Here is a 25,868-nt window from a genome sequence, read left to right on the forward strand (position 1 = left end):
AGGCTGAGCATCAATGAAGTCATTTCTCTGCCTACATCCCCCAGAATGCTGCGCGGATGTGAATCAGAGCTCAGTGAAATTATTGAATATTCTATCGGACATATTATCTATCAATATTGATCTCATGTCTGTCACAATACATATTGTTGTTGGTTTATTGTAGGTTGTGTGGATAATTTTGATCAATCCCCAAAAAACTCAAAACTTCAACGTCCAATTCTTTCTTTCAAAGATCTGTGAAGTTGTATTTTATAAAATCACTGTCAGCTCTAAGCTTATATTGTCCGCATTTCCACAGTTTCTTAAAGAAGAAAAGAAAAAGGTGCTAAACAGTGTAGCAGTCCTTTGTTTTGCGTCTCATGCAACTGCTTGGCTGAGCTTATTTACAGAGAAAACATTGTTTCTACTGTCAGCCGGATGTAAAGACTGGAAATCCTGGAATGTAAAGTATAAACAGCCGCCTGTGGCTAAAATAAACGAAGCAGAACATGCAGAAATCTGAAGATATCACACTAATTGACCTAGACACGAAAAATGTGTTTACTCTACAGGCATGTAGCAAGCATTGTTTTCCGGTGTGGACTGGCTTTGTGTTGACTTTAAAAGGGTCCAAAAGTGTGTTTTAGCTGGAGAGTTTCCACAGATTTCCTCTTATCTTTTACGAATAACTTGTGATTTCTTCGTATTAGTTGAGAAGACTGAATGACATTTGAGCCGTCCCCCAGGAACACTACGCAATTACACGATGTTCTGTGAAAAATTAAACCCATCTGTCAGGCATGTTTTCTGGCTGCACCTCATGTCTGAATGGCTCTTTCGGTTCCCTCCCTTGTCCCTTCCTCAAATTACAGGGGAAACGGTTAAGAAAAGTGTGAGAAAGAAAGAAGTTGAATTCATACGTAACTGGGATTGTTACATAAGAGTACTTTAGCGTAGATCACAATGAGATAAGAACCTGGTACAGGCACTCAGGCAGCCGGGTTACAAAAATATAAAGAGAAGGGAAAGCAAACACATTTCAGGAGATTGAAGCAATTTTGCTGAGAAAAATCTTCTGACAGGTTGTTGATTTTTTTTTTGGTTTTTTTTTTTTGCTTTCAGCTTCTGGGGAGGATTTACTCTCAACACAACAAGAAATCCAGAAAACAGAATCCTGGGAGGCAGGTAACAACGCAAGGAGGAGACAATGGCAGGGACAAGGAAGTATGCACACTGACTGTGGGCTTGGCGGTCACGCAGGGAGCAACAGTCAACAGTTGTAGGTCTTTGTGTGCAGAAGCAAATCGAACTTGAATGTTGACAGAGCCAGCACCCGGGCAAGCCGCTGAAGTCAGAACTTCGGGGAGAACGACCACTTCTTCACTTCTTCAGCCATTTCACTGCTGAAACTCTTTTCTGATTTTCCTCGCCCAAGCGGATCGGCATCGGTCATGGCAGAGGAGAAGGAGTTATCCTACAAGGAGGCCATAGAGAAGGCCAGCTCCTCCATCACTCGCTTCCCTCTCATCCACATCAGAGGGGTTCCTCTCATGTGCCACATCGCCAACAACTGGGACTCCATCTGGGCTTTCCGTCCTGACCCATCAGACCTCCTCATCGCAACCTACCCCAAAGCAGGTACAGCCTCCAGACACAAACGTGGTAAAAATTAACCCTAAATCTCTGTATCTATCACTCTGAACAAGATTGTTTGATGAAAGTTGCTGCTTGTCATAGAAAATTTGGACTGCAAGGAAAAAACTCTCACCAGTCACTTGGCGCTCACCTTGAGGGAAAATACTACAATGCAAAAAACAAAACTCTTACCGAGTATTTTGAGTGTAGTTTCTTGTGCAGTGAGTTTGTTTTAAGTAAATATAGTTCCTTAATATTGATGAAAAAGTTCTAGTTCCATTGGAAGATTATTTCACATATACCAAGAGATTTTTTTTTCCATTTTACAAGTGACATAATCTGCCAGTGGAACTAGTACTTTTTCATCAATATTAAGGAACTATTTGCATAAAAAAACTTTTATAACTTGCTGAAAAGTTACCTGTAAAATAGTTATTCCAAGTGTACTTAGATATTTGCACTAAATAAACCAAAAATATTTGGTATGTTTTTCTGTTTTTGCAGTGCTGTGATGTCATTGACTTCTCATATCATCTCTACAAACATAAATCTTTCCTCTCCCTTTAAGCTAACGTGGTTGAGTTGGTTTCCCAGTTTTGTAATAATATTTACTGGCTGTTGCAACATCCTCTAAGTTGACAAGTTCCCCAAATTTCCCAGGGTGACTGAGCACAATTTCTGATGCAACATAATAGACGGGAATCAATGTTTCATATTCTTGATAAATGATTGGATTTATGTTTTGGACCTTAGGGACCACATGGACTCAGGAGATAATTGACCTTCTTCTTCACAACGGAGACGCAGAGGCTTGCAAACGAGCTCCCACCCCGGTCCGGAGTCCATTCCTAGAAATCTGCTCTCCACCCCCGATCCCGTCAGGTGTGCATTCATCCCTCTAATTATTGTTCCTTCATTTTTAATTGGGATGGAAGATTGTGAAGTGTTGTTAGCTTGTTCTTCTGTTTGTTTTGTGTCAGAATCTGTAAAAACCATTTATGGGGGATGTTATCATACGATTATTCCAGTCTAATGCACCTCAATGCACTACTACCCTGTAAGAATTTCCCTTTAACACGATCATCAAAGTATGTGGCTCAAACATTAATAGATTTAACTCTTTATATTTCATGAATTTAAAAACTAACCGCAGTTTTTCACAACAAACTTAAATGTATTTTATTGGAGTTTTATGTGTTGGAGCTGCGTAAAATAGTAAATAATTCTGAAAAGGAGGGAAAATAAGACATGTTTAAAAAATTTTTTTTTTGAAATAAAAAATTGGATTGTGGGATGAATTTATATTCAACACCCTAAGTCAATGTTTCAACCACTTTCCTGTTTTTTTGGGGGGGGTGTCTCTACAAGCTCTACAAGATGCTATAACCAGAAAAAATAACATTTAAATTTTGATGAAAAAACTTTTGATTATCAAAACGCTTGGATGAAATTATCAGTAGCCTATATGAATCTTTTTTCGAAAATAGTTCCAACCGATTAACTAATAAAAGCCGCTTAGACCTTATTTTATAGTGTTGTAGTTTGGCCGCCATCCAGTAGATGGCGACACTGGTCATCATTAATGGGATCCGTTGATACAGAAACAAAAGATGGTGGCCATGCCAGAAGAGAAGGACTTGTGCCAGAACGCATATATGTATTTATGTCCATAGACATAATATAATATATATAATAATTATCTTATGTCTATGTTTATGTCTATGCCAGAACGGTAAAGAGAAAACGGCGATTCAGAGTCGTCCGAAAGCCCATTTCCGCCATGAAAGAAAAAATAAAAGACCAACAGAAAGTCATAATGATGACTTTCAAAGTCATTTGAGATTGAAAGTCATCATTATGACTTTGAAAGTCGAAATTATGACTTTGAATCTCATAATTATGACTTTGAAAGTCGAAATTATGACTTTGAAAGTCGAAATTATGACTTTGAATCTCATAATTATGACTTTGAAAGTCGAAATTGTGACTTCCTGTTGGTCTTTTATTTTTTCGGAAATGGGCTTCCATTGAGTCAGGTGTGGGGGGCAAAATGTATTTTATTCTGTTCTGTTTTGGAATATAAACACTCGACAAGTTCCTTATCACCTTAAAACTCACTCATTCGGTCGAGTTGCTACTTGACGCGCAACGTTAGCATATTATGAAAAATGTAGCCGTTTATGTTATGGACAAACGGTCGGCCNCGCTGATACGTCATTGTGCTGCTAAACACATAAGGCTGAGTGGAGTACCGCTCCAAGATGGCCGCGGTCCATGAGGCGTCTATCCTTATGTCTATGTTTATGTCTATGCCAGAACGGTAAAGAGAAAACGGCGATTCAGAGTCGTCTGAAAGCCCATTTCCACCCTGAAAGAAAAAATAAAAGACTAACAGAAAGTCATAATTATGACTTTGGAAGTCGAAATTACGACTTTGAATCTCATAATTATGACTCTGAAAGTCGAAATTGTGACTTCCTGTTGGTCTTTTATTTTTTCTTTCATGGCGGAAATGGGCTTCCATTGAGTCAGGTGTGGGAGGCAAAATTTATTTTATTCTGTTCTGTTTTGAAATATAAACACTCGACAAGTTCCTTAATTTATCACCATAAAACTCACTCATTCGGTCGAGTTGCTACTTGACGCGCAACGTTAGCATATTATGAAAAATGTAGCCGTTTATGTTATGGACAAACGGTCGGCCCTCTAACTCAAGGGAAAACTCAGGTTTTTAAGAATATTGCCGCTTATCAGTTAATCATTAGTAGATCCATAAGATCAGCTTTAGATTAACTCAATTAACACTTCTTTAAATATTTTGCAATGCACTATATCTAAAATGTTAAACAGGTTATCTAACCTGTCTGTGTGTCCTGAACTCAGAGTTGCATGTTGAATTTTAAGTCTTTTACATGTTTCTGAATTTCTCGTTTTAGGTCTTGATCTTCTGAACAAAATGAACCCTCCAAGACTCATCAAGACACATCTTCCTTTTCAGTTGGTGCCTCTAGGATTTTGGGAAAACAAATGCAAGGTAAAGCCGGATCTCCAACAGACTCATAAACCAGGCTGCAGCCTCTTTTTACAGCTCCTAACTAGACAATTATTTGCATATTTATGGGGTTAAAGGTTTAAAAACAACTGTGACACAGACCTAAACATTACCTTCACCGCGGACTTCCTGCTGTAAATCTGTGATCATGTTTCTCCTTGTCGTGTGAAGGCCATCTACGTCGCACGCAATGCCAAAGACAACCTGGTGAGCTACTATTACTTCGATCTGATGAATAAGACCCAACCTGAACCAGGACCCTTTGACGGCTACATACACAAGTTCATGAGAGGAGAGTGTAAGTGGGTTAAATTTCATTCCTTTTGCTTCTCCTTAAACTCAATAAACTAAGTCCCATTTTAAACTGAGTCAGCACATCTTCATATTACTAAACTTCATTGTTGAGTTTAACAATGATTAGTACATTCTGCAACCTTTGTTGCCTCCTTTTTTTTAAATCAGTGTTTCCCTTTAAAAAAATCTTCTTATGCTTCACTAGTTGTGATGAGATTAGCACCAGCTTGCCCAGCCAGCACCAGATATAAATACCAGTGAAAGGAAAACAACCTCTGCAGGTCTGCACAGGAATTTCAGCTGCATTTTTCGTTGCTGAGGTTTAACTGACATTACTGAAATAGTTGCTGCTTTACTGAATCACAAGCTTAACGCTTTTACCATTTAACTTTAATTGTGAAGCACTATTTATGCATAAGTTAATTAAAAGTGTTTTGCATGAAAATAGAGAAACAGAGTTAGATTAAATTTATTTCAAACATATTCACAATTTAAATACTATAATATATATTTTTGTAACTGTTTGAAATGGATGGTAGCCTGAAGTAAGCACTTGCTTTATCCTGCACTTATTTTTTTTTACACGTTCTTTACTTGGAGGACAAAAAATTTAAAAATTCACATACATTAATTTATGTGTGTATTTTGATCAGATAATAAAAAGTAAAAACAGGAAGAAAAAAAAAGAAATTAAAAGGAGTCTCGCACTCTAAGATCAAGAATGCACATGTTAATGTAGCAGCATTGGCTGCCAGAGGTTGGAGAAAACGCCCCCAAGTTGTTAAACATGAGCTTTAACACTTTTAATCACGACTTAAACGCCCAAATCCGTCTTCTCAGTGCCCTGGGGCTCCTGGTATGATCATGTGAAAGGTTACTGGGTGGAGCGCAAGGAGAAGAATATCCTTTACCTCTTCTACGAGGACATGAAAGAGGTGAGGACATTAAGGTTAAATTAAGACCTAAAACCTAAAAATCAAATGCTAGTTTTAAAACCTATTTGACACAAGAAGATTTTAGAAAAGATTTAAAAATTCTAGTGTAGATTTTTGTCCGATTTAATCAAATTGTTTGACACTTTCTTTAGGTTGACATGACCATACACTGAAAAAACACAAAATCTAGTTTCGAGTGCAGTTATCTCAGTACACTATGAATAAGAGAAAACTAATTTACAAATAACTTTTCAGCTTAGTTCTAGTTCCACTGACAGATTATTTTACTGATAACATGGTAGAAATATCTTGCTATAAGTAAAATAATTTGCCAGAACTTTTTCATCAATATGAAGGAATTATTGACTTAAAACAAGCACCTACATATTGCTGAAAATTACTTTTTAAGTTAATTTTGCCTTATTTTAAGTGTACTATTATATTTGCACTAGAAACTAAACCAAAAATACATAGTAAGATTTGTATGTTTTTTGCAGTGTTGCATTTTCCCTCGAGGTGAGCTCAAGGTGACTGCTGAGAGTCTGAGGTTTTCTGTATCTTTGTGAGGACCCACATTGGGTAATGCAGGTCAAATTGTCTCACTTCACTTGAAAACCTGATTTTGCTGCTTTCGCCTCACTTAAGTCATCAAAATTAAATCATTTAGCTGAAAGTAAGGGAGACATTTCCTGCTTCACAGGTAGATTTTTTGTTTTTTTACCGAAAACAAACTCCTATATCTTGCTGAAGTTACTTTTAAGTTAGTTTTGTCTTATTTCATGTGAACTAAGATATTTGCAGTAGGAACTAAACCAAACACTTGGTAAGATTTTGTGTTTTTTGCAGTGTACTTCTATCAACTCATTAATTTATGCTTCAGTTTTTGTCATAGTTGATTGTCTGAGTGTGAATAGCGTTCCAATAATCCCTACAGAATCCCCGCCGCGAAGTGGAGCGCATCATGAGGTATCTGGACCTGTCGGTCTCTGATGATGTCATCAACCGGATCGTTGAGCTCACTTCCTTCAAGAGCATGAAGGAGAACCCGATGGCCAACTACTCCTGCATCCCATCGCCTGTTTTCGATCAGTCCATCTCCCCGTTCATGAGGAAAGGTGAGTCAGTCAAGCGAATCACTTGGCAGTGCACAATATCCGGAAATATATGGAGATATACAAGTTAGTGACCAAACTAAGGTTCCTTTGATGTAGTGGTCCTAAATATGAGAAATAGCGTACCTTACTACCACTTTTTCAGTTAAAGAGAAAAAAATTTAGAAATATTGTTTTTTATCATTTGTCTAGTTGGTAAATGTGAAATACTCAGAAGAAAAGAAAAAAAAGTTCAGGGTTTTCTCTCCAACCCCCAACCTCAAAATCCAATATGGCTGCCATGTTTAAATCATGGTAAAGTTTTTTTTTCCACATCTGATGGTTTTATATCAGCAAGTCTTTACAGTCACATCGTGTGCAATCTGTTAGTGAACGCTCCTTTAACATTTGAATACTTGAAAAGTCTTATTGTTAGCTAGCTTGTGTTGCTAACTGTAGTTAGCTTGTGACTGACCACAGCGATTACCACATCCCACTGGTTTTCTGATTGGCAGTTGGAACACACTTTGGTTGGCTTTCCCACACCCACGTTGACGTTAGAGCAAAGATAAATTTACAGTTAATTTCAGCTTGTTTCAGGAGTTTTCATATTATTGTTTCTTGTTAATTAGTTTTACAGTCACTTGTGATGATTGTTGATATGAAAATGGCTCCTCAGCACCATTAAAGCTGCTGTCATAGAACTGAAGGGATTTCATGAAAAATCAACTCCTGTCACATCTGAGTTTTGAATAATGAATGAATATCAGGACAAACGGTGTGGAATTCAGTGTTCTGCTGCCTTTTTATTACTTTTTCCAATACCTCACAGTATTAATAGATTTTTTAAAATTCATATTTAAGGATCACCTGTCCAAATGTAATTTCCAGTGCTGCATGAGCGCCCCCAACTGGTCAGATAATTATTACCAGCTGAATTAGTCAAAGTAGCAAAACCTTCAGTTTTCAGTATTTTCCTGCTGTAATGTGTCCAGTCGGGTAGTAAATAGTTACATTTACTTGAGTAACCTTTTGGGAAGAATGTAGTTTTAGGAATATTTTTATTCCGCTTTATTTTTTACTTTTACTTGAGTAATTTTATCATGAAGTATTTCTTGAGTAAAATTTCTGGATTTTCTACCTACTGCGTGAAAAACAAACATGTTTTAACCAAACATTCACCAGACAGAGACACACACCTGCAGTTAAAGTTTCATAAGATTATCTTGAAAGGAACTGATTTGGAAAAAATTATTTTGCCTGACTTTATCTTGTAATTTTATAAATTATTTTAATTTAGGTCCTTAAAATATCAAAATTTCACTAAACTTTACATTTTGGTCCCTCCGATGATGTAGTTATTAAATATTAAATGATTGATAATTTGATCAGCTTGACTAAACTTTTTGCCAAATACTTTACCAGTAATTAAGTAATTAAGTAATTTCTTGGTTGTCTACATTTGACTTAAGTAAAAATATGTTTAACTCAAGTTAAATTTTTGGGTACAAAAACTAGCCAAACAAACTTTCATAAGAATAATTAATTCCCAGGAAATGTGACCAAACAAGGCAAATTACCATCAGATGTATCAGCAAAAAACTTGCTTCTGAGTTTTCTGAGTATCTAAATATCCATCTGTGTTCTTCTAATTTTTAAATGTTTTTTTTTTATTTTCTAATACAGGTGAAGTGGGGGATTGGAAAAACCATTTTACACCCGAGCAGTCAAAGATGTTTGACGAGGATTACGAAAAGCAAATGAAGGACGTCAACATACCGTTCAGGAGCCTCATCTAGAGGATCTGGAGGGGTTTCTGAAACGATTCCCTGCAAACCAAAGGCCGACGAAGTGACTCTGTTCAGCACATAAACAGCAGCACTGTCAGCAAATTTGGCACAAGCTTAAAACCAAAACAAACGATCAAAAAAAATGTTTCAACACTAATCACTGCACCTTGTTATGTCTAAAAGTGAATAAATATGTTCCACAAAATAGTTTTTAATCGTCACTTTATTAGAGCTCATCACGTAAACAATAAATAAGACCAGAAGTGCTGTGGCTGAGTGCCCATTTTATGCCATGAGACCTCCATCATGGTACCTGCGGCGAACGCTGGCAGCTGGAGACGCGTGCGTTATCGTTTTTTTTTTTCTGCCCTTATGAAGTCATTTTTTTTGCAACCCTACAACACGACGTACAGAGCCCGGGCCAAGCAGGGAGGCTGCGCGAGACGAAGAGCGACAAAGACTAGAATAAAAGTACTGAGCTGGAAAGTCAATCATATGAAAATGGACAGAGGACACAAAAACACAACAGCTGAGAATATCCAAGAGGTTAACAAAAAAAATTCACCTTTAATACATACTTTAAGTCTTAGAATAAAATCTTAAATATTTTAATACTTTGTCAGCAGGCATTCCCTCCTTTAATTCAATTCGATTTTCTCTAGGTGGAGGCTGTTTTTCGGTGGATTTTTGTTACGTTTTTATAGTTTTTATGTTTATTTTCCAGTGTTTTCTTTTCTTCTACTGGTTGGAAAACTACGGCTCCCCCTTTTGGTTATGATCTCGCTTTCTCTCTTCTTCGCGTCGAGAAGATTTTCTTCTTCTACATTTCTACTTTTTAGCCTCTGTGCCTGGTGAAGAGGAAACAGATCAATTAGATAGGATGCAATTTTTAAATGCATAGAAACACAAAGAACAGTCAGTCCAAATACTATTATAGACAAACAAAATAATGGCGACAACCTTTGGACATTATTTAAATCTGGGGAAGCAAGCTGTCTGAAATTGTTAAAATCTAAACAAATAAAACACTACATAATTTGTTGGGTGAAATTCAATTTTAACTCTCAACTAAAGTAATTTGGATTTTATCCAAACGCCTAAAATTAAGTAAAAAAAAATGCTGCATTTGACATACCTTGAATTGAATAAATCACATTTAATCTAAACAGAAAGACGTTGGAGATTTTTATGTCAAATAAAAATAAAGTGTAGAAAAAGTAAAGACATAAACAATGAATTTTAAAAAATGTTTAACCATTTTGTTAACGGGTTATAAAAACACCAGTGGTGAACCACAGGGTTCCATCTTGGGGTCCCTCATATTTAAAATCTACATGCTCAGATTAGCACAAGTTATGAAATTGATCATCGCAGATGATACTCAGCTCTACATTAATTACAATGTCACCAAGCGACCATGAATCCTTTCAACCACTGAACAGATGTTTAGTTCAAATGGATGAGCCACAAGTTTCTCTTCAGCTGAACAGAAAAAACTAACTGGACCTACAGAGGAGCGATCCAGAGTCAGCAGCACACAGTCGGTTTTACAGCTAGAAACTATTGGTCAGGGTTGAAATCTGGGTGTAGGGATTAAATCAGGTCTGAACCTTCAGCGACACATAGAGAAGGTTACAAAGTCGGCCTTTTATCACCTGAAGAAAATGTTCATGATTAAAGGCGCAGTAAGATCTAGAGAAACTAATCAGCACAAAATACACTAAAGATCTGCTGTTGTTGTAGCAATGTTCCAGACCAGTCAGGTCTTTTAGTTCTGGTTCTGCTCTGGACCAGAACCAGAACCAAACATGGGGCAGCAGCATTCTAGAAAACTGCAAAAGTGCTGAAACACTGAGTTTCTTTAAATCAAGTCTAAAAACCCATTTGTTTAGTGTTACCTTTAACTAATAATGCATCAGAAATTTCATCTGTTTCAATTCTTCACTGCCCTTTACTTTATCACTGCAGTGTATTTTTATTATGTTTTCATCATGTAAAGCACTTTTAGTTGAATGTGTTAAACTGGCCTTACCTAAACTCACAGAAATAAGAACTGTTGTTTTTGTAATGCTAATTGTTTAAGCTGCATTGATGCTAATATGGTTTCTACTGATTTGCTGGGCTGGTTATCTGCATCAAAGGTTTAAAAACTACATATTTTTTTTATATAACATTCAAAACTTTTGAAATCTTTTTACTGAAATGCAGATTTTTCTCAGACAAATCAATGGCACCGATTATTAGTATTTTCAAAAAACAATTATTCCTCTATGTGGGATTTTTTTCCCCCACTGAATAAATGCACTCAAGTTAAAGGTTATTTTTCTACATTTTCAGTAGAAGATGTCTAAACTTTAAGCCTGTTCTTTATCAGACATGGAAACCCAAAGCAACACGACGTTGAACAGTGACGACTCAGACTCACCGGCACGGTGTCAGAAGCAAAACTAGCAGTAAGCAGAACTAACAGAAGGAGAAGCTGCACTGAAAAATGTATTTTTCTATATTGTTGTTTAAAATTGCGGAGAAACACAGACTAAATGCAAGTACCGGACATGGAAAAGACAAATAACCACAAACATCAACGGCTAATGCACACCTTATCCCCACTAGCGACAAACAGTGGAATACCTTGTTTTAGTTACAGGTTAACGGAGATGGGTTGTTCAAATTTATTCTGGAAATGAGCAGAATGAGTGAATTAATGGTGAAAGGAGGTGAGAGACATGACACAGGTCAGGTAAGGTCAAACAAACTTAATGGAAGTTAATGAAGGGAAATTTGCAGTGATGAAAACTGTAAAAATATTAATGATTCCTTAAAACAATGAGGTATTAATGAATTATCCAGCAGAGAAATTAATATGAATGGTTACTTCAGGAAACTTTTTACTTATTTTAAATGGCAGACGCCCAAAAGCGTGAGGCTACTCACTCTCAACGTAGTTGCGGGCCATGAACTTCAACACCTCATCAATGAGGATGACAGGGAAGGAAAGTTTCAGGACCATCATCCACTGCTCAAATGACAGATGGGTCAGCTTGAAGATCATCTGTGGAGGCGGAGGTTAAAGGTGGAGGTCAGAGCAACTTTCATTTTAAAAATGGCCTCTCAAAAAATCACTTTTTGCACTTTTTTGTACTTCCATTTGGGTCTCAACTGCTTCTAAAAACAGCCCAGATACTTAAAAAAAGCAAGACATTTTTTTGGTGTATGGAAAACAAGCAGTTTCTAAAACCTTCCGATTAAGTCACAACCAATAGGAAGCACCCCGTTGACATTCCTTCATCAGAGTATCTGCAGTTTTCAGCAAGTCAAATTTAAGACTTTTTAAAGGGGATCTATTACACATAATTCAAATTTTGCACATTTTTTGTACTTCCATTTTTGCTTAGGATTTATGACTTGCCATCCAGAGACAACTTGCTGTATTCTTGTTGGTTGTGCATTAGGCTCCGTGTTTGCTTTTCAAAGATGTAAGGAAAATGGATATTGATTGCATATCCATTTTCGTGTGGGAGTGTAAACATTTAGTTGGCCAGCATCATCTTATTTGGATTAAAAGAGATTGTTTTTTTTTTTTGCACAAAATCAATCTCAGAACGATTTTGTGCAAAAAAGATTAATTGTGTTTTGTGCAGCCTGCAGACTAATCCTAACCTGTTCAGGAAGCACAGTAGGTCACCTTTAAAATATGTATGGAATTCAGAGACAAAATTGGTACAATGGACTTACAGGCAGTGGGTCAACATAGATGATCATGAAGTGCAGGGACATGGACAGGGTCATGGCGGCAAGCAGCCAGAAGTTGCTCCATGGGGGCATACGCACCAGAGACTGATTCTCAGACAGGCTGGCCAAAGACAGGGACACATCAGTTGAGGCTAACAAAGCAGACCTAAGATTTATTTGTGATTATGAAGGTTAAGAACCTGTTGAGAGCGTTGCACATCTCAATGGTGACCAGCACAGACAGGGCCATGGTCATGGGTGGAGTTGCCTCAAAGATCTCGCAGTCGAGACCGGCGAAGTCCTCGTTCTCATCGTGGCACTGCATGAAGTGGGACTAGACCAGAAAGATGGGGGGGCTCAGTGAGGCATTTCAGCTGTATTGGTGGAAGACGTATAGAAAAAGACACCATAGCTTACCAGCTGGTAGTAGGTGATGCCGGGTCCGGTGGAGTCATAGAGGAACCACCAGGCAGCACCGCCAACAGTGGCAGCACCAACGTATCCTGTTGGGGTTGGACACCAGCATCAACGTCTGCAAGAGTTTGTCCTACAATTAAATGAAACCCAAACTAAATCTCTTACTTACCACCAATAGCCATGTATCTGAAGAACAGCCATCCAGAGATCAAAGGCTCCTTGGGGGAACGTGGGGGTTTGCCCATGATGTCCAGATCAGGAGGGTTGAAGCCCAGAGCGGTGGCGGGCAGACCATCAGTGACCAGGTTGACCCAGAGCAGCTGGACGGGGATCAAAGCCTCAGGCAGACCCAGAGCAGCGGTCAGGAAGATACTGAACAAACAGACAACTTAGGTTAACTCAAGGAACGAAGGAAAGACATTGCTTAAGTCACACAAGTCACTCACCAGACAACCTCACCGACGTTGGAGGAGATGAGGTAGCGGATGAACTGCTTCATGTTGTTGTAAATAGCTCTGCCTTCCTCAACAGCAGCCACAATGGAGGAAAAGTTGTCGTCAGCCAGGACCATCTCAGAGGCAGACTTGGCAACGGCAGTGCCAGAGCCCATGGCGATGCCGATCTCGGCCTTCTTCAGGGCCGGGGCATCGTTCACTCCATCACCGGTCTGTGGTGGGAAGAAACAACCATCATTTAGATTTTGATGTACTGAATGACATCACACGTATCAAGTTAAGGCTGCATTCACAAGGTGCAGAGCTCTTACCATGGCTGTAATGTCATCGTAACCCTGAAGAAACTCAACAATCTTGGACTTGTGGGCTGGCTCCACACGGGCGAAGCAGCAAGCCCTGCGCACGGCCTCGGACTGCTCGCTAATGGGCAGATCGTCAAACTCACGTCCGGTGTAGGCCCTGCCAGAAACATCCTCATCCTCACCGAAGATGCCAATGCGACGGCAGATAGCAATAGCAGTTCCCTTGTTGTCACCTAGAATCCAAAGGGAAACATTTGGTCTCCAATTTGAAGGATTGTTTTAACTCTCCAGAAACATGCTTAGCATTTTACTATGCATGAGGCATTACATTAACACAGCCTGCGATCAGATTGTGAAATTGCCCGATACTAACCAGTGATCATAATGACACGGATTCCAGCAGCTCTGCACAGCTCGATGGAGCCAGTGACCTCCTTACGAGGGGGATCCAGCATACCAACACAGCCAACGAAGGTCAGATCAGTCTGAGGAGGGAAGGGTGACGATTAAGGCATGTTGTTAAAGTCTCAATATCGAGCAAATCATTGACTGGAATCTGGTTGTGGTTTCAAAGCTACTACACCATCATGTGATTTAAAAGAAGCTTCCCACTGCCAGACTGTTACTTCATCACACAACATGGTTAATGGACGAACACTTTATGTGCACACAACGTATTCGGTTCAACAAACACGTCTACTTTACATCCTCTCCTAAATTTTGGTGCTTTGGTATTGTTTGCCCCTTCAGAGTTTTGGTCATTTCATACAGGAGGAAGTCAGGCATGAAAAGTCAAGACATTGTCTAACACAAGATGTCTCGTACCCATCAGTGTTTTACTTTTCACCTGGCATGGGGTTGCTTTGTGCCTTTTTGACAACCAATGGTTATTGTAGAAGAAAATTCCTATCAATACTATGTAAGATTTTAAGTACAGAATCAGACAAGACAAACATGTAGGTGGATGTGTTGTATGTTGTGTGTGATGCATGTTGGTACCACTGTTGCCTTTAAGGTCCTGGGGTTGAATCCTTGCATGGAGTTTCTACAGTCTCCCTGCACATGTATGGGTTCTCTCTGGGTAGTCCAGCTTTCTCCCATTGTCCAAATACATGGCTGTTAGGTTAAGTAGTCTCTCTAACTTGCCCTAAGTTTGACTGCCTCTATGTTGTCCTTTGATGGACTGGTGGCTTTTCCATGGTGTACTCCATCTCCATCCCAATGACAGTCAGATAAAGGCAACAGTCTTAACTTTGTCATATGGTGAACTATGGTATTCTGACTCGACATCTCATAACAGCCGATATCCATGTCCCACCTCATAATCGGCAAACTTGGTTGAGTCCTCAAGGTTCATCTCCTCTGGCTTCAGTGGGCTGTCGCGTGTGGCAAGAGCCAGACAACGCAGAGTGTCACGGCCGGTACCCCAGTCCCTGATGACGGCCATGATCTTGTCCTTGATGGCGTTGGTCAAGGGAACGCGGGTGGTGCCAACGCGGACATAGGCACACCTCTCAATCACACCCTCAGGGGCACCCTGCAGAGACAGCAGGATTGGATAAGGAATGCCTTATTAAGGCTCAGATTGGTGCACAACAGAATAAGAACCCACCTTAACGAACATCTTGGCGCCACCATCGCCCTTGCCTGGAGTGCAGTACACAGACATGGACTTCCTGTCACGGGAGAACTCCAGAGTAAAGTTCTTCTTCATGAGCTGCTTAATCACCTTTGAGAGGATAAAGAGAAGGGAGGCATTACTATCAAGTACGTCACAGTCGCTAAATATTTAACCAAGAGCAATGATTCTCGTAGCTTTACGTATGTGAAGAGCAAACTTACAGAGCAGCAGGCGTTGGCTCTCTCAATCCTGGACAGGTTCTTCACATTGCTGTTGAAGACGTTCATCTTCTCAACCAGGCAGCACAGGGCAGTCTCAGTGGCCTCACCGACCTTTTCATAGATCTTCTTGGACTGGAGAACAAAGACGATGATAGGGTGACTTGGTTTCATCACTGACAGTGGTTGGGTTTCTCTCTGGCACACAGGCAGCTTTGAGGTTTACCTCATTGTAGTCCAGAGAGGAGTCGTTGCACAGAGCACAGATGGTTGCCAGCTCAACGAGGCCATCGTATTGGCTGCAGTTCACCTTGTTACCTCCCTGGGAACTGAAGGGAAAGGGGCAAATCCAAATAAATACGTGATTCAAGAGCATCAATGGTCTCTGAACAATGACGAATTATAGTGAAGACAGACTTACACCTCGCCCTCGGGGGTGTACTTGGAGCCAGAGATGTCAAAGGCATCAAGGTCAACATGGTCCCCATCAACGTTCTTGATAACAAACATCTGGAGGAGAGGAAACGATTGGTTTTCCTTTGATAAATGCAGTCTCCGACAGAAAACTATCAACATATCATTCAATAGCAGAGTTTCTCAATTCCAGTCCTCCAGGACCACTGCCCTGCATGTTTTAGGCGATTCCCTTATTCACCTGACTTGAATAAGTGGGTGATTAACAGGCTTCTGCAGCAGATGGCATGCAGAGGAGATCATGCAAACATTTGAATCAGCTGTTCTGGTGGTCAGTGGGCCACCATATCACCATCATCTCAAACCGGCAACCCACCGGTTAAAAGACGAACTCCTACCACCGTCGCCCGATAGAAGAGTGTTTCTCAGTTCTGGTCCTCAGGAACCACTGCCCTGCATATTTTAGATGTGTCTCTATTAGAGAATAGTTGATTCAAATGAGTACATGCCCTCCTCTGCATGCCATCAAGTAATACAGAAGCCTGTTAATCACCTGCTGGTTGTGGCCCCTTTTCAAACACCAACAGGAACACAACATTGAATGACTGAATTTAATGTTTGAAGAGCTTTGGGATCCTCTGAACTTGGTAAAGAACTATACCAGTGCAGGCCATTTATCATTCTTCTTTAGTAAACACCCACCTTGGTCACACACATCTGGTTGGTTGTGAGGGTGCCAGTCTTGTCGGAGCAGATGACGGAGGTGCAGCCCAGGGTCTCCACAGAGGGCAGACTCCTGACGATGGCGTTCTTCTTGGCCATACGGCGGGTGCCAAGAGCCAGACAGGTGGTGATGACAGCAGGCAGACCTTGGTGTTCATGAAGGATACTTAAAGTCAATTGATAAACAAAGAGGAAAACAAGGAAGAGAACAAAAGAAAACTCTTTATTTTCCCTCCTTACCCTCAGGAATGGCAGCCACAGCCAAAGCAACGGCAATCTTGAAGTAGTAGACGGCACCACGGATCCATGAGCCACCGTGGACTGGGTCGTTGAAGTGGCCGATGTTGATGGCCCAGACGGCGACACAGATGAGTGAGATAACCTTGGACAGCTGCTCGCCGAACTCGTCCAGCTTGGCCTGCAGAGGAGTCTTCTCCTGCTCGGTGGCGGCCATCTGGTCACGGATCTTGCCGATCTCGGTGGAGACGCCGGTGGCTGCAACCACGCCAATGGCCTTGCCAGCAGCGATGTTGGTGCCCTGCAGCAGCAGTGAAAGTTAGATGAACGACGTCAGGTGCAACAGAGACAAATTGGTGATGAACTGGACAGCAGCAGGACACTCACAGAGAAAAGCATGTTCTTCTTGTCCTGGTTGACGGCTCTGAGGTCGGGGACGGGCTCATTGTGCTTGATCACACTGACGGACTCACCTGAGGAGCAAAAAACAAAAGATTTACCAAACGCCACAGAGATAGAAGAATAAAAACACAACTAAGATATTTTTTAGGAAACTTTACCAGTGAGGATGGACTGGTCAACACGCAGGGTGGTGGACTTGATGGAAACAATCCTGATGTCAGCGGGGACTTTGTCACCAACTGTTGGGATTATAGAGAATAATCTACTGAACTCCTACATAAACCATGAAGGGTTCATTGAAGTGTGGGTTAGTTTTTCTACAGCTGCAGCCAAAATTCAATATCAAAAAAATTAATTAAAATACATGAAAAAAGATCAAATAAACACGTAGAAACTAATCTGAATATTTAAGCCCATAATTATTCAAATTTTGTTTTAAGGTGATCTTTAAATTTCGAGTATATTTAATACAACTGGAAGTAATGTTAATGTTTCGGAGCGGCCAGAGGGAGTCCTGGCTTGAATCTAATTGAGACTGAAGGAAACTAAAGATTAGGGTGATGGCATGGAGGCCTTGGAGCTCAGCACCGCACAAAAATTATAAAATTACCAATCAAAACATGCAGAAAAAGCTGCCCAGCCATTATAAGAAGGGTTTGATTGCAATACCAACATTCCCCCTTTAATCATTAAGAATGGTCTAAATATTTAACCACAACACGACTGTTATCAAATCATTCAGTTTTAGGGGTTTTTTTTGGCACTGGTGGCCTGTAAAAAACTGTTTTTGACAGGAAAATGGCAGACATGCAGTAAATGGCTTGAGCCAGGGACAAGCTGAGTCTTTTTTATTTTCCATTTTTTCCTGAGCATATTTTACCTTGTTTCACCATTTTTTAGATTATTTATTTGTCCTGTTTTACTGACTTGTGGTGTGTTGTATCTAATCTAGCTTCTCCCTAACTGGAGAGCATAAATGTGTCAAAGCAAGGAAAATACCTCTAAGAATTAATTTGCAAATGACCCCAAAGTCATTAGAAAACACTATAAATCAACCTGTGGATTTCATAATGAAGCGAGGTTTAATGCAGCTCTAAGCTGAGCAGTCCAGCTGGATGGATGACAGGTGCACAGGACAGATGAAGGAAAGTGAACGATGGCCGGCTGGGGAGAAGAAATGAAGCAGCCGCTGGTCAGGGTATTTATACTCACGATTCGCTACAGTCAGCATGTTTGCTCCGCAGGGCTGCACACATCGCCTTAAAAAGGCACAGCGCTTTTCCATGATCGTACTGTTCGCTCCGATTCCCTAAACACAGCCTGAAATTCATCAATTGAAGCAGGAAGTAAAACTGTTTCCAATTCGTTTGATAATTATCCCTGTTGTTTTCAGAAGCTGTGTTTTTTCTTTGTTAAACTTTTTATTTTGTTTTTCATTTCTCTGGCGTTGATTAGCTGTAGCCCCAAAATGGACTTTTAGTTTTATGTTACTGTGATGTAGTTATTATAAAATAGGTTTGCTCAAGCTGCTATGTGGTTGTATCTTCAAAGTAGAACATTTCAATAAAATATTTAGGTAAAAAAATAAATAAATCCATTCAACTGTGAAGCTTATTTCTGACAGGAATTAAACAACAAAGTATTACCATAATAATTATAAAAAAAAATTGAGGATTAAGTAATAATATTACAAGAATAAACTTGTAATATTTAAGAACAGACTTTATTCTCGTAATTTAATTTTTTTCTTAGCATGGCCCTAATACTCCATCAAAGAAGTGAGACAGACATCTCTCAAAAGATAATAAAATAATATAAAGAATATACTAAAGTAAAAACAAACATTTATCTATGGTGATGATGAGGTTGGAAGGCCTCTTTGCCATCTCCATCATCTTTATCTCCCTCCACAGATTTTCTGTCAGATTAAAATCAGAACTCATGCTGGGTCAAATCCGAAACATGGATGTCTCTTCAGTCTAAAGGAAAGTCCTGGTAGAATTAAAGATTACACAAAGCCCAATATTTGTGGTGCTTTTTGCTGTCAGGACCTGTTGCCTCTCATCATCTCACAGAAATCCAATCTTTCAGCCACAGTGACGAGCCTGAGCAGCTCTTACCAGACACCTCCACAATGTCTCCAGGGACGATTTCTCTGGCCTTGATCCTCTGCACACTCTTTCTGTCAGAACGGTAAACTTTGCCCATCTCAGGCTCATACTCCTTGAGAGCCTCGATGGCGCTTTCAGCGTTACGCTCCTGAGGACAGACAAGTGAGGAGATGATGTTCAGAGGTGGGCAGGTAGTAACTAGTTGCATTTACTCAATTATATTTATTTAAGTAACTTTTTTGAACCTTTTTATTGAAAGAAACAGATTTGGAAGTTTTTTGTTTTGCCTGATTTTGTTGTTTTTTGTTACATAAATGAATTATTGTCATTTTGGTCCTTAAAATACCAAACTTTCCACTTAGCTATATTTTTTTTTGGTCTGTCTGATGATGTAATTTCTAAATATTAAAGGACTAATTATTTGATCAGTTACTCAGTTCTTGAGCAGACTCTTGAGTAATTTCTTGGATGGCCACTTTTTACTTTTACTTCAGTAGAAATATGTTAAAGTAGTGCTACTCTTACTTGAGCAAAATTTTTGGTTACTCTGCCCACTTCTGATAATATTGAGACAAGATTTAAAAACTGAAGAAAACAGCTAAGGATGAGTTAAACTAAGTTTAATTGCTCTTATTGGTCTAATTGCCAAGCAGCCATTTTTTTAAAAAGCTGAGTTTTCTTTTGTATTTGACCATCTTTCTACAACACAAAGGGCTACATTTTTCATAATATGCTCAAGTTAAAAATTCACATTATATCTGAACCTTGTTTTTATACATTTTTATACATTGTTACTTTGTACGCTCTCCACTTTTCTGTCATCATCACATCCTCGCCTTCCTAGCAAATCAGTAATTTCTGAGTGAGAAGTTGGTGCTGCTTGGCTAAATGTGAGCTATTAAGGTTAAACATAGGCTTGTCAAATGTTTATATTTCAAAACAGAACCGCATAAAGTGCATTTTCCATCCCAAACCAGACTCCATTTGGACCGTTTCTCTTTCCTGATCCGCCATCCGTTTAAGGATGACCAACGGCGCCCTCTGCTGGATGGAAGCCAAACTACAACAAGGTCTAAGCGGATATTATTCGTGAAGGTAATCGATTGGATCTGATTCTAATCCAGTAAACCATTAATTAACAATTCATCGTTTGCATCCATAAAAACACCAGCAGAGATACGTTTCAGCTGCTTGTTCTCCATAATCTTTAAGACTGACTAATAGTTTCTGCATGACGAGAAGAATTAAGCTAGCTTAATCTCGGAGCTATTTTTAGCTTCGGTGTGAAGCAACCGCGTCTGGGTGCGGAACAGGGGCCGTAACCGAAAACCTGAGTACTTTCTGTCATCGCTGAAATGGATACGTGTGGAGATATTGCTCAATGTCTTGGGCCGGTGTCACCGACCTGCCACACTCCGACGACGGCGTTAGCGATGAGGATAAGAAGGATGACGAAGGGCTCCACGAAGGCGGTGACGGTCTCCTCGCCCTCCTCGAACCAGGCCAGCACCTGAGGTCAGAACAGGAAAAACAGTCAACGAAAGTCAACAAATCACTCTGTTCAGGTGATTCCCTGTCCGGATTCTGAGAAATAAAACTGTCTGAAGCTTTAGAAATGTATAAATACTTAGACAGAGGTGGGTAGAGTACCCAGAAAGTGCATTCAAGTAAGAGCAGCACTAAAAAATGTTTCGTAAAATTGCAACTCAAGTACTAACTAATCAAAACATCAAAATTACATAATCAGATAGATAAAGTATATAGTTATGTTTACATTTTAGTATTTTAAAGATAAATATGAAAGTAATTCATATGAATAACAATTACACACCAACAAAAGTAGCCAAAACATAAATTTCTTTCAATGTATTATGAAAAAAAACTGCAGGTGTTTATCTGTGTCTGGTGATTTTTTTTTGTGAAAACAAGCTTCTTCATTCATTGACGTTACTCACAGTGGGTAGAGTTTACAGAAATTTTACTCAAGTGCACGAAGCGATACTTCATAGTGAAAGTACTCAGGTGAAAACAAAAAGAAAAAAAGACTTTTACAAGACTTTTTACAAAAACATTACTGAAGTAAATGTAGTTACTATCCAACTCTGTGCTTGGGTTATCAAATATTTACGTTTTGTTTTGAACAACAGTCTTGAACATAATTTGTATGATGACACAATCCTCATTAATTTTAACCCTGTAGCTTCTCTCCTCTCCTGGTTTCCTCCTGAGGAGTTCCTCCATCTCTTCCTTCACGCCTGACCTTTCCCGAAGGATTCGGTTTCTCCTCTCAGCTTGGGGGCTTTCTTAAAATAAACCCCTCACCCCTTCAGCCCCCCTACACTTTCACGGGCCCCCTTCTCCCGTTGGCTTCTTAATATTCGCCTTCTAAGGCCATCGAGACAGCTGGCCACGAAAACTAGGCACAGCAATTAATACACCTCCTACAAGCCCTTTGCGCTGCGGCTTCTCAAGTTGTCGTCTTTAAAAATACATAGAGGGGTCGAGGGCCTTGAAGAAGGGGGGATGTAGAGTTGTATTTCACAAAAGTGGCCACAAGGGTTGTGATTGACAAGTCTGGATTTGCTACATTGGTTTTCGTGATTGAAGATTAAATGAAAAAGTGAAAGTCTTCATGTGTTTTTAAAGCTTTTAAATGTGTTAATGTCAATGAAGGTGGAAGATAAATGGCATGAAATAACTTACAAAAGAGATGCATGCGGCTAGCAGCAAGATCCTGACGAGCAAGTCCTCAAACTGCTCAATGATCAGCTCCCAGATGCTCTTGCCTGAGAGACACAAACAGTCAAATCAGCCAATGACAGGAGGGAATATTGAGAAATCGTCGCCAATGACGGACAAACATCGTCCAACTTTTCCTGTTATGTCATTGCTTAATGGGATTGCTCAATGTAATTGGCGCTCATGTGGAGCGGACACATGCTGAGGAAGGACACTTACCTTCCTCAGCAGGAAGCTCTGGAGATCAAGTTGAGGCATGGCGGAGGCAGAGAGAGACAAGGAAATGCATCGTTTAGTCAGTGTTCACTGGAGAAGCATGTTTTCATGAAATGTTCGGGGAAATTCTCAACATAAATTCACCAAAACGCAAAGATTTCTCAAATTTGTGAAGGAACTTCAATTAAAAAAGTCAAGCCGCAGTGTTCTTCTGTCAAATGATCGTTCACTAAAATGTTTACAGACAATTCATGCAATGAAGACCCTTAGCCAACGGTTATTGATCAGATATATCAGCAAATAACCCATCTAAGGCCCTGTCTGCATTACCAACTCTAAAATGATCTGCCTCTGCTGGTTGAGCCGGTCCATATATCACCCAGGAAGTTTCTTGAGCCGTCACCTGTCTCTCTCGCTCTCCAGCCATCTTCTTCGGCTATCTTTAAATAGCTCCTCACAGCCAGCAAAAGTCTCTGCTTCTCAGTATCTCTGCATTTTACCAGCTGTTGTAAGTTCACTCTAAAGCAACGAGAGTTTTCAGAAAGCTACGCTGATGTCAACCCAACTGAAAACCAGAAGATGTCTGGTGGAAGTAACGTAGTTTTCTGAACGGACTAAATGCCAAACCCCTCCATCCCCATTGCCTGGACTCTCACCATTGAAGCCGTATTTCTCCAGGCTCTTCTTGACCTGGTCGGGAGAGAGGCCGACGTTCTCGTTCACCCCGAAGAAAGCCAGGCATTCTGCCGTTGACTTTGTGTGTGCGTTCTCCATCCTCTCAGGATAGACTAGCCGTGCCTATCCACGCTCTTATTCTCCTGTTGCTGTGCTTCTGTTTCTGCAATGTTCAACCCTTGGTCCACCGCCCTCACCTAGAAGTGTGGCACCCTCCAATTCAGGAGTGCTGGACTGACAGAAAGAGCGAATGGGTGCGTACAGACGGAGGGTTTTATACCCCGAATGGGCTAGGGGATGGGAGGAACACCCCACTCCAAATTCCTGCATAGGCCGACATGCTGGTGGTGGGGGTTGAAGGGTGGGGTTTGAGGTGGAGCAATGAGGAGGTGAAACTATGGAGTTGGATTTGGAAAGTAGGAGGTGATGCAGGAGAGGGGCTGGAAGGAGAAGGAGGTGTTGCGAATGGAAATGAGACCTGTTTTTGGAACATGCATGGTCAGTGGAATAAGAAGAAGGGAGAAGGTGAGAGAGCAAAGATGGGAGATTATGAAAGGGCGGGTGGACTGGAGGGAGCGCAGAGGGAGGGCTGTGGGGGGCACTGATTGACGGATCAACTGGTTTCTGCTCAATACGATGGCCAAACTGGTGGGAGGCAGACTGACTCAGGGAACAAGCTGGCACAGTTGGCACAGGTGAAGCTGCTCATCCCTGAAATCTCTGCAAGCATGTTTAGAAGCATCTGCGATTTTACACAGATGCCCACCCAGTTAGATGAGACATAAAGTGTTTTCACACCCAGTAGATTGGGTTCGATTGGGGACTGTAACTGCAACATTTGTCCCCAACCGACAAATGTTGATTGGCTCCTCATTAAATCAACATTCTGATGTACAGCGATGACACTTGACAAAATGGATGCTTCAGTTGTTGAGTCTGTGTTCTGTGACTTTGTATCTTAGTGTTTTTATGATGTAAAGCACCTTGAACTGCTTTGTTGCTGAAATGTGCTACACAAATAAACCTGAAAACATTTGTTTCATTTTCAGTTGGTGCAGATCTCTTTCACACTGCAATGCATATAACATGAACTGGATGACTCGATCTCTTTACTGTATGTAATTTATTGTAAATATTTGTGTATATTTTCTTGTTCCATTTTTACCTGTTAAAGCTGCAGTATGCAAGTTTATAAAAAGTATTTTTTTTTACATTTTTGTTGAAACTGTCACTGTGTTGTGACAGTTTGGGTTGAGATTGATTGGTTATCTAGAAACAACCAATCAGAGCCAGGAGGAGAGTTTTGGTGCTGTCAATCGCCCTCGGTATGACGCTGCTTATCCTCCCTCTGCAGCTACCGCTGCCTGTCACGAATGCTAAGTCCAGTTAGCATGGCCTCCCATAATGGCAGATAAATGGTTTTCCTGTAACAGTAACTTGTTTTTATGCCTTTAGCACATTTAGCAGCGAATACACAAGGTTGATTGACAACCCTCCTGGCTCTGATTGTTTTTTTTGTGTGTATTTATTTAGTCAGCAGTAGTAGCTCTGTCTCATACTGTCACAACACAGTGACAGCTTTAACAAATCTGGGGAAAAAAACCATATTTAACATAAAAGTTACACACTGGAGCTTTAAGGAATATAATATGCATCCCCTCCTTTCTATGGGTTGACATAAAGGATTAATAAATAATCCCAACTCTTTGAAAAACCTATTCCCCTCCTCGCCTGTGGGGGCGCTGCACCAAGAACCACTGAAGGAAATGACCCAAAAACTGCTAAATAGGCATGAGCACAACCTCCTTCTTCATGAAATGCAACAAAAATGGAGTGGTGTCAGGTTTAACAGTTGTAGGATTTCTCTTTTATCTTTGGTGTAAAAAAACTAACAAAAAACATGCTTGTTTTGGGTATATTTACCCAGAATGCCGTGCGCTGTAGTTCACTTCCTGCTTTAGGAGCAGAGCTCATGGTTTCAGCTGAACCACAGACCTACATGACTGTATTACAGCTTTTGGAGATAGAAAAACAAAAAAAGAAATGTAAGTTTCAGCCAAGAGATTAATTTCAGAAATTTTATTTTAAAAAAAGGAAAGTTTTGAGTTTGAAAAGTCAAATATTTGCTAGAAAAAAAGCCGCAGAAATTTTGAGATTAATCTCAGAAATTCCAGAGAAAAAACTTGGAGTCTCAAAAGTAAAAAAAGATTGAACTTTTGAAACTCAGAAATTTCCATGTTTTTTCTAGAAAAGTTCTGAGATTGGGCTGCACAGTGGTGCAGTTGGTAGAGCTGTTGCCTTGCAGCAAGAAGGTTCTGGGTTCGATTCCCAGCCCCAGTCTTTCTGCATGGAGTTTGCATGTTCTCCCTGTGCATGTGTGGGTTTTCTCCGGGTACTCCGGTTTCCTCCCACAGTCCAAAAACATGACTATCAGGTTAATTGGCATCTCCAAATTGCCCCTAGGTGTGAGTGTGTGTGTGCATGGTTGTTTGTCTCTGTGTTGACAGACTGGCGACCTGTCCAGGGTGACCCCGCCTCTCGCCCAGAACGTTAGCTGGAGAGGCAGCAGCAACACTCCCGACCCCACTAAGGGACAAGGGTGTAAAGACAATGCATGGAAGTTCTGAGATTTATCTTCATAATTTTTTTTCACTTTTCAGTTGGATTTTACTACACCATACCTCTAACTTTTACTCGAGTAACATTATTATGAACTATATACAACATATATAGAGTATTAGGCAAAAATTAACTTTTTTCTACAAAGGCCCTAATACTCCATCATATAGACCAGAATTTGCACTTTGGTCCACATCTGAGTTCAGTTATG

At 40.2% G+C, this 25,868-nt stretch overlaps 2 protein-coding genes across 3 annotated transcripts in view; one reads left to right on the top strand and one right to left on the bottom strand.

Annotated features, from left to right (window-relative positions):
• sult1st6 (sulfotransferase family 1, cytosolic sulfotransferase 6) overlaps window positions 1-9,221 on the top strand; it is a 16,971-nt gene extending 7,750 nt beyond the window's left edge. The window contains exons 2-8 of one of the 2 annotated variants that reach the window (XM_016661044.1): window positions 1,102-1,617; window positions 2,368-2,496; window positions 4,551-4,648; window positions 4,838-4,964; window positions 5,801-5,895; window positions 6,830-7,010; window positions 8,673-9,221. In XM_016661044.1, coding sequence (XP_016516530.1) covers window positions 1,431-1,617; window positions 2,368-2,496; window positions 4,551-4,648; window positions 4,838-4,964; window positions 5,801-5,895; window positions 6,830-7,010; window positions 8,673-8,785 — 930 coding nt within the window. In that variant the 5' untranslated portion in view covers window positions 1,102-1,430 and the 3' untranslated portion in view covers window positions 8,786-9,221. Of the gene's footprint in view, window positions 1-912; window positions 1,618-2,367; window positions 2,497-4,550; window positions 4,649-4,837; window positions 4,965-5,800; window positions 5,896-6,829; window positions 7,011-8,672 lie in introns of those variants that run through there. The other variant, XM_007572785.2, reaches the window with a different exon arrangement.
• On the bottom strand, window positions 8,984-23,292 carry atp2a1l (ATPase sarcoplasmic/endoplasmic reticulum Ca2+ transporting 1, like). Its single transcript, XM_007572784.2, has 23 exons — window positions 23,020-23,292; window positions 22,367-22,384; window positions 22,112-22,194; window positions 20,814-20,918; window positions 19,418-19,556; window positions 17,456-17,536; window positions 17,283-17,368; window positions 16,899-17,196; window positions 16,638-16,804; window positions 15,943-16,031; window positions 15,748-15,850; window positions 15,525-15,656; window positions 15,295-15,411; window positions 15,001-15,219; window positions 14,056-14,167; window positions 13,692-13,915; window positions 13,372-13,592; window positions 13,095-13,297; window positions 12,926-13,011; window positions 12,709-12,842; window positions 12,512-12,629; window positions 11,711-11,828; window positions 8,984-9,624 (listed from the first exon to the last, which is right to left on the bottom strand). Exons 1-23 carry the CDS (start codon window positions 23,135-23,137, stop codon window positions 9,605-9,607), a joined length of 2,991 nt encoding a protein of 996 aa, XP_007572846.1. The 5' UTR covers window positions 23,138-23,292; the 3' UTR covers window positions 8,984-9,604.
• Between the last annotated feature and the right edge of the window lie 2,576 nt (window positions 23,293-25,868).

The sequence above is a fragment of the Poecilia formosa genome, unplaced genomic scaffold (genome assembly GCF_000485575.1).
Source record: "Poecilia formosa unplaced genomic scaffold, Poecilia_formosa-5.1.2 Scaffold308, whole genome shotgun sequence".
Classification (NCBI taxonomy): domain Eukaryota; kingdom Metazoa; phylum Chordata; class Actinopteri; order Cyprinodontiformes; family Poeciliidae; genus Poecilia; species Poecilia formosa.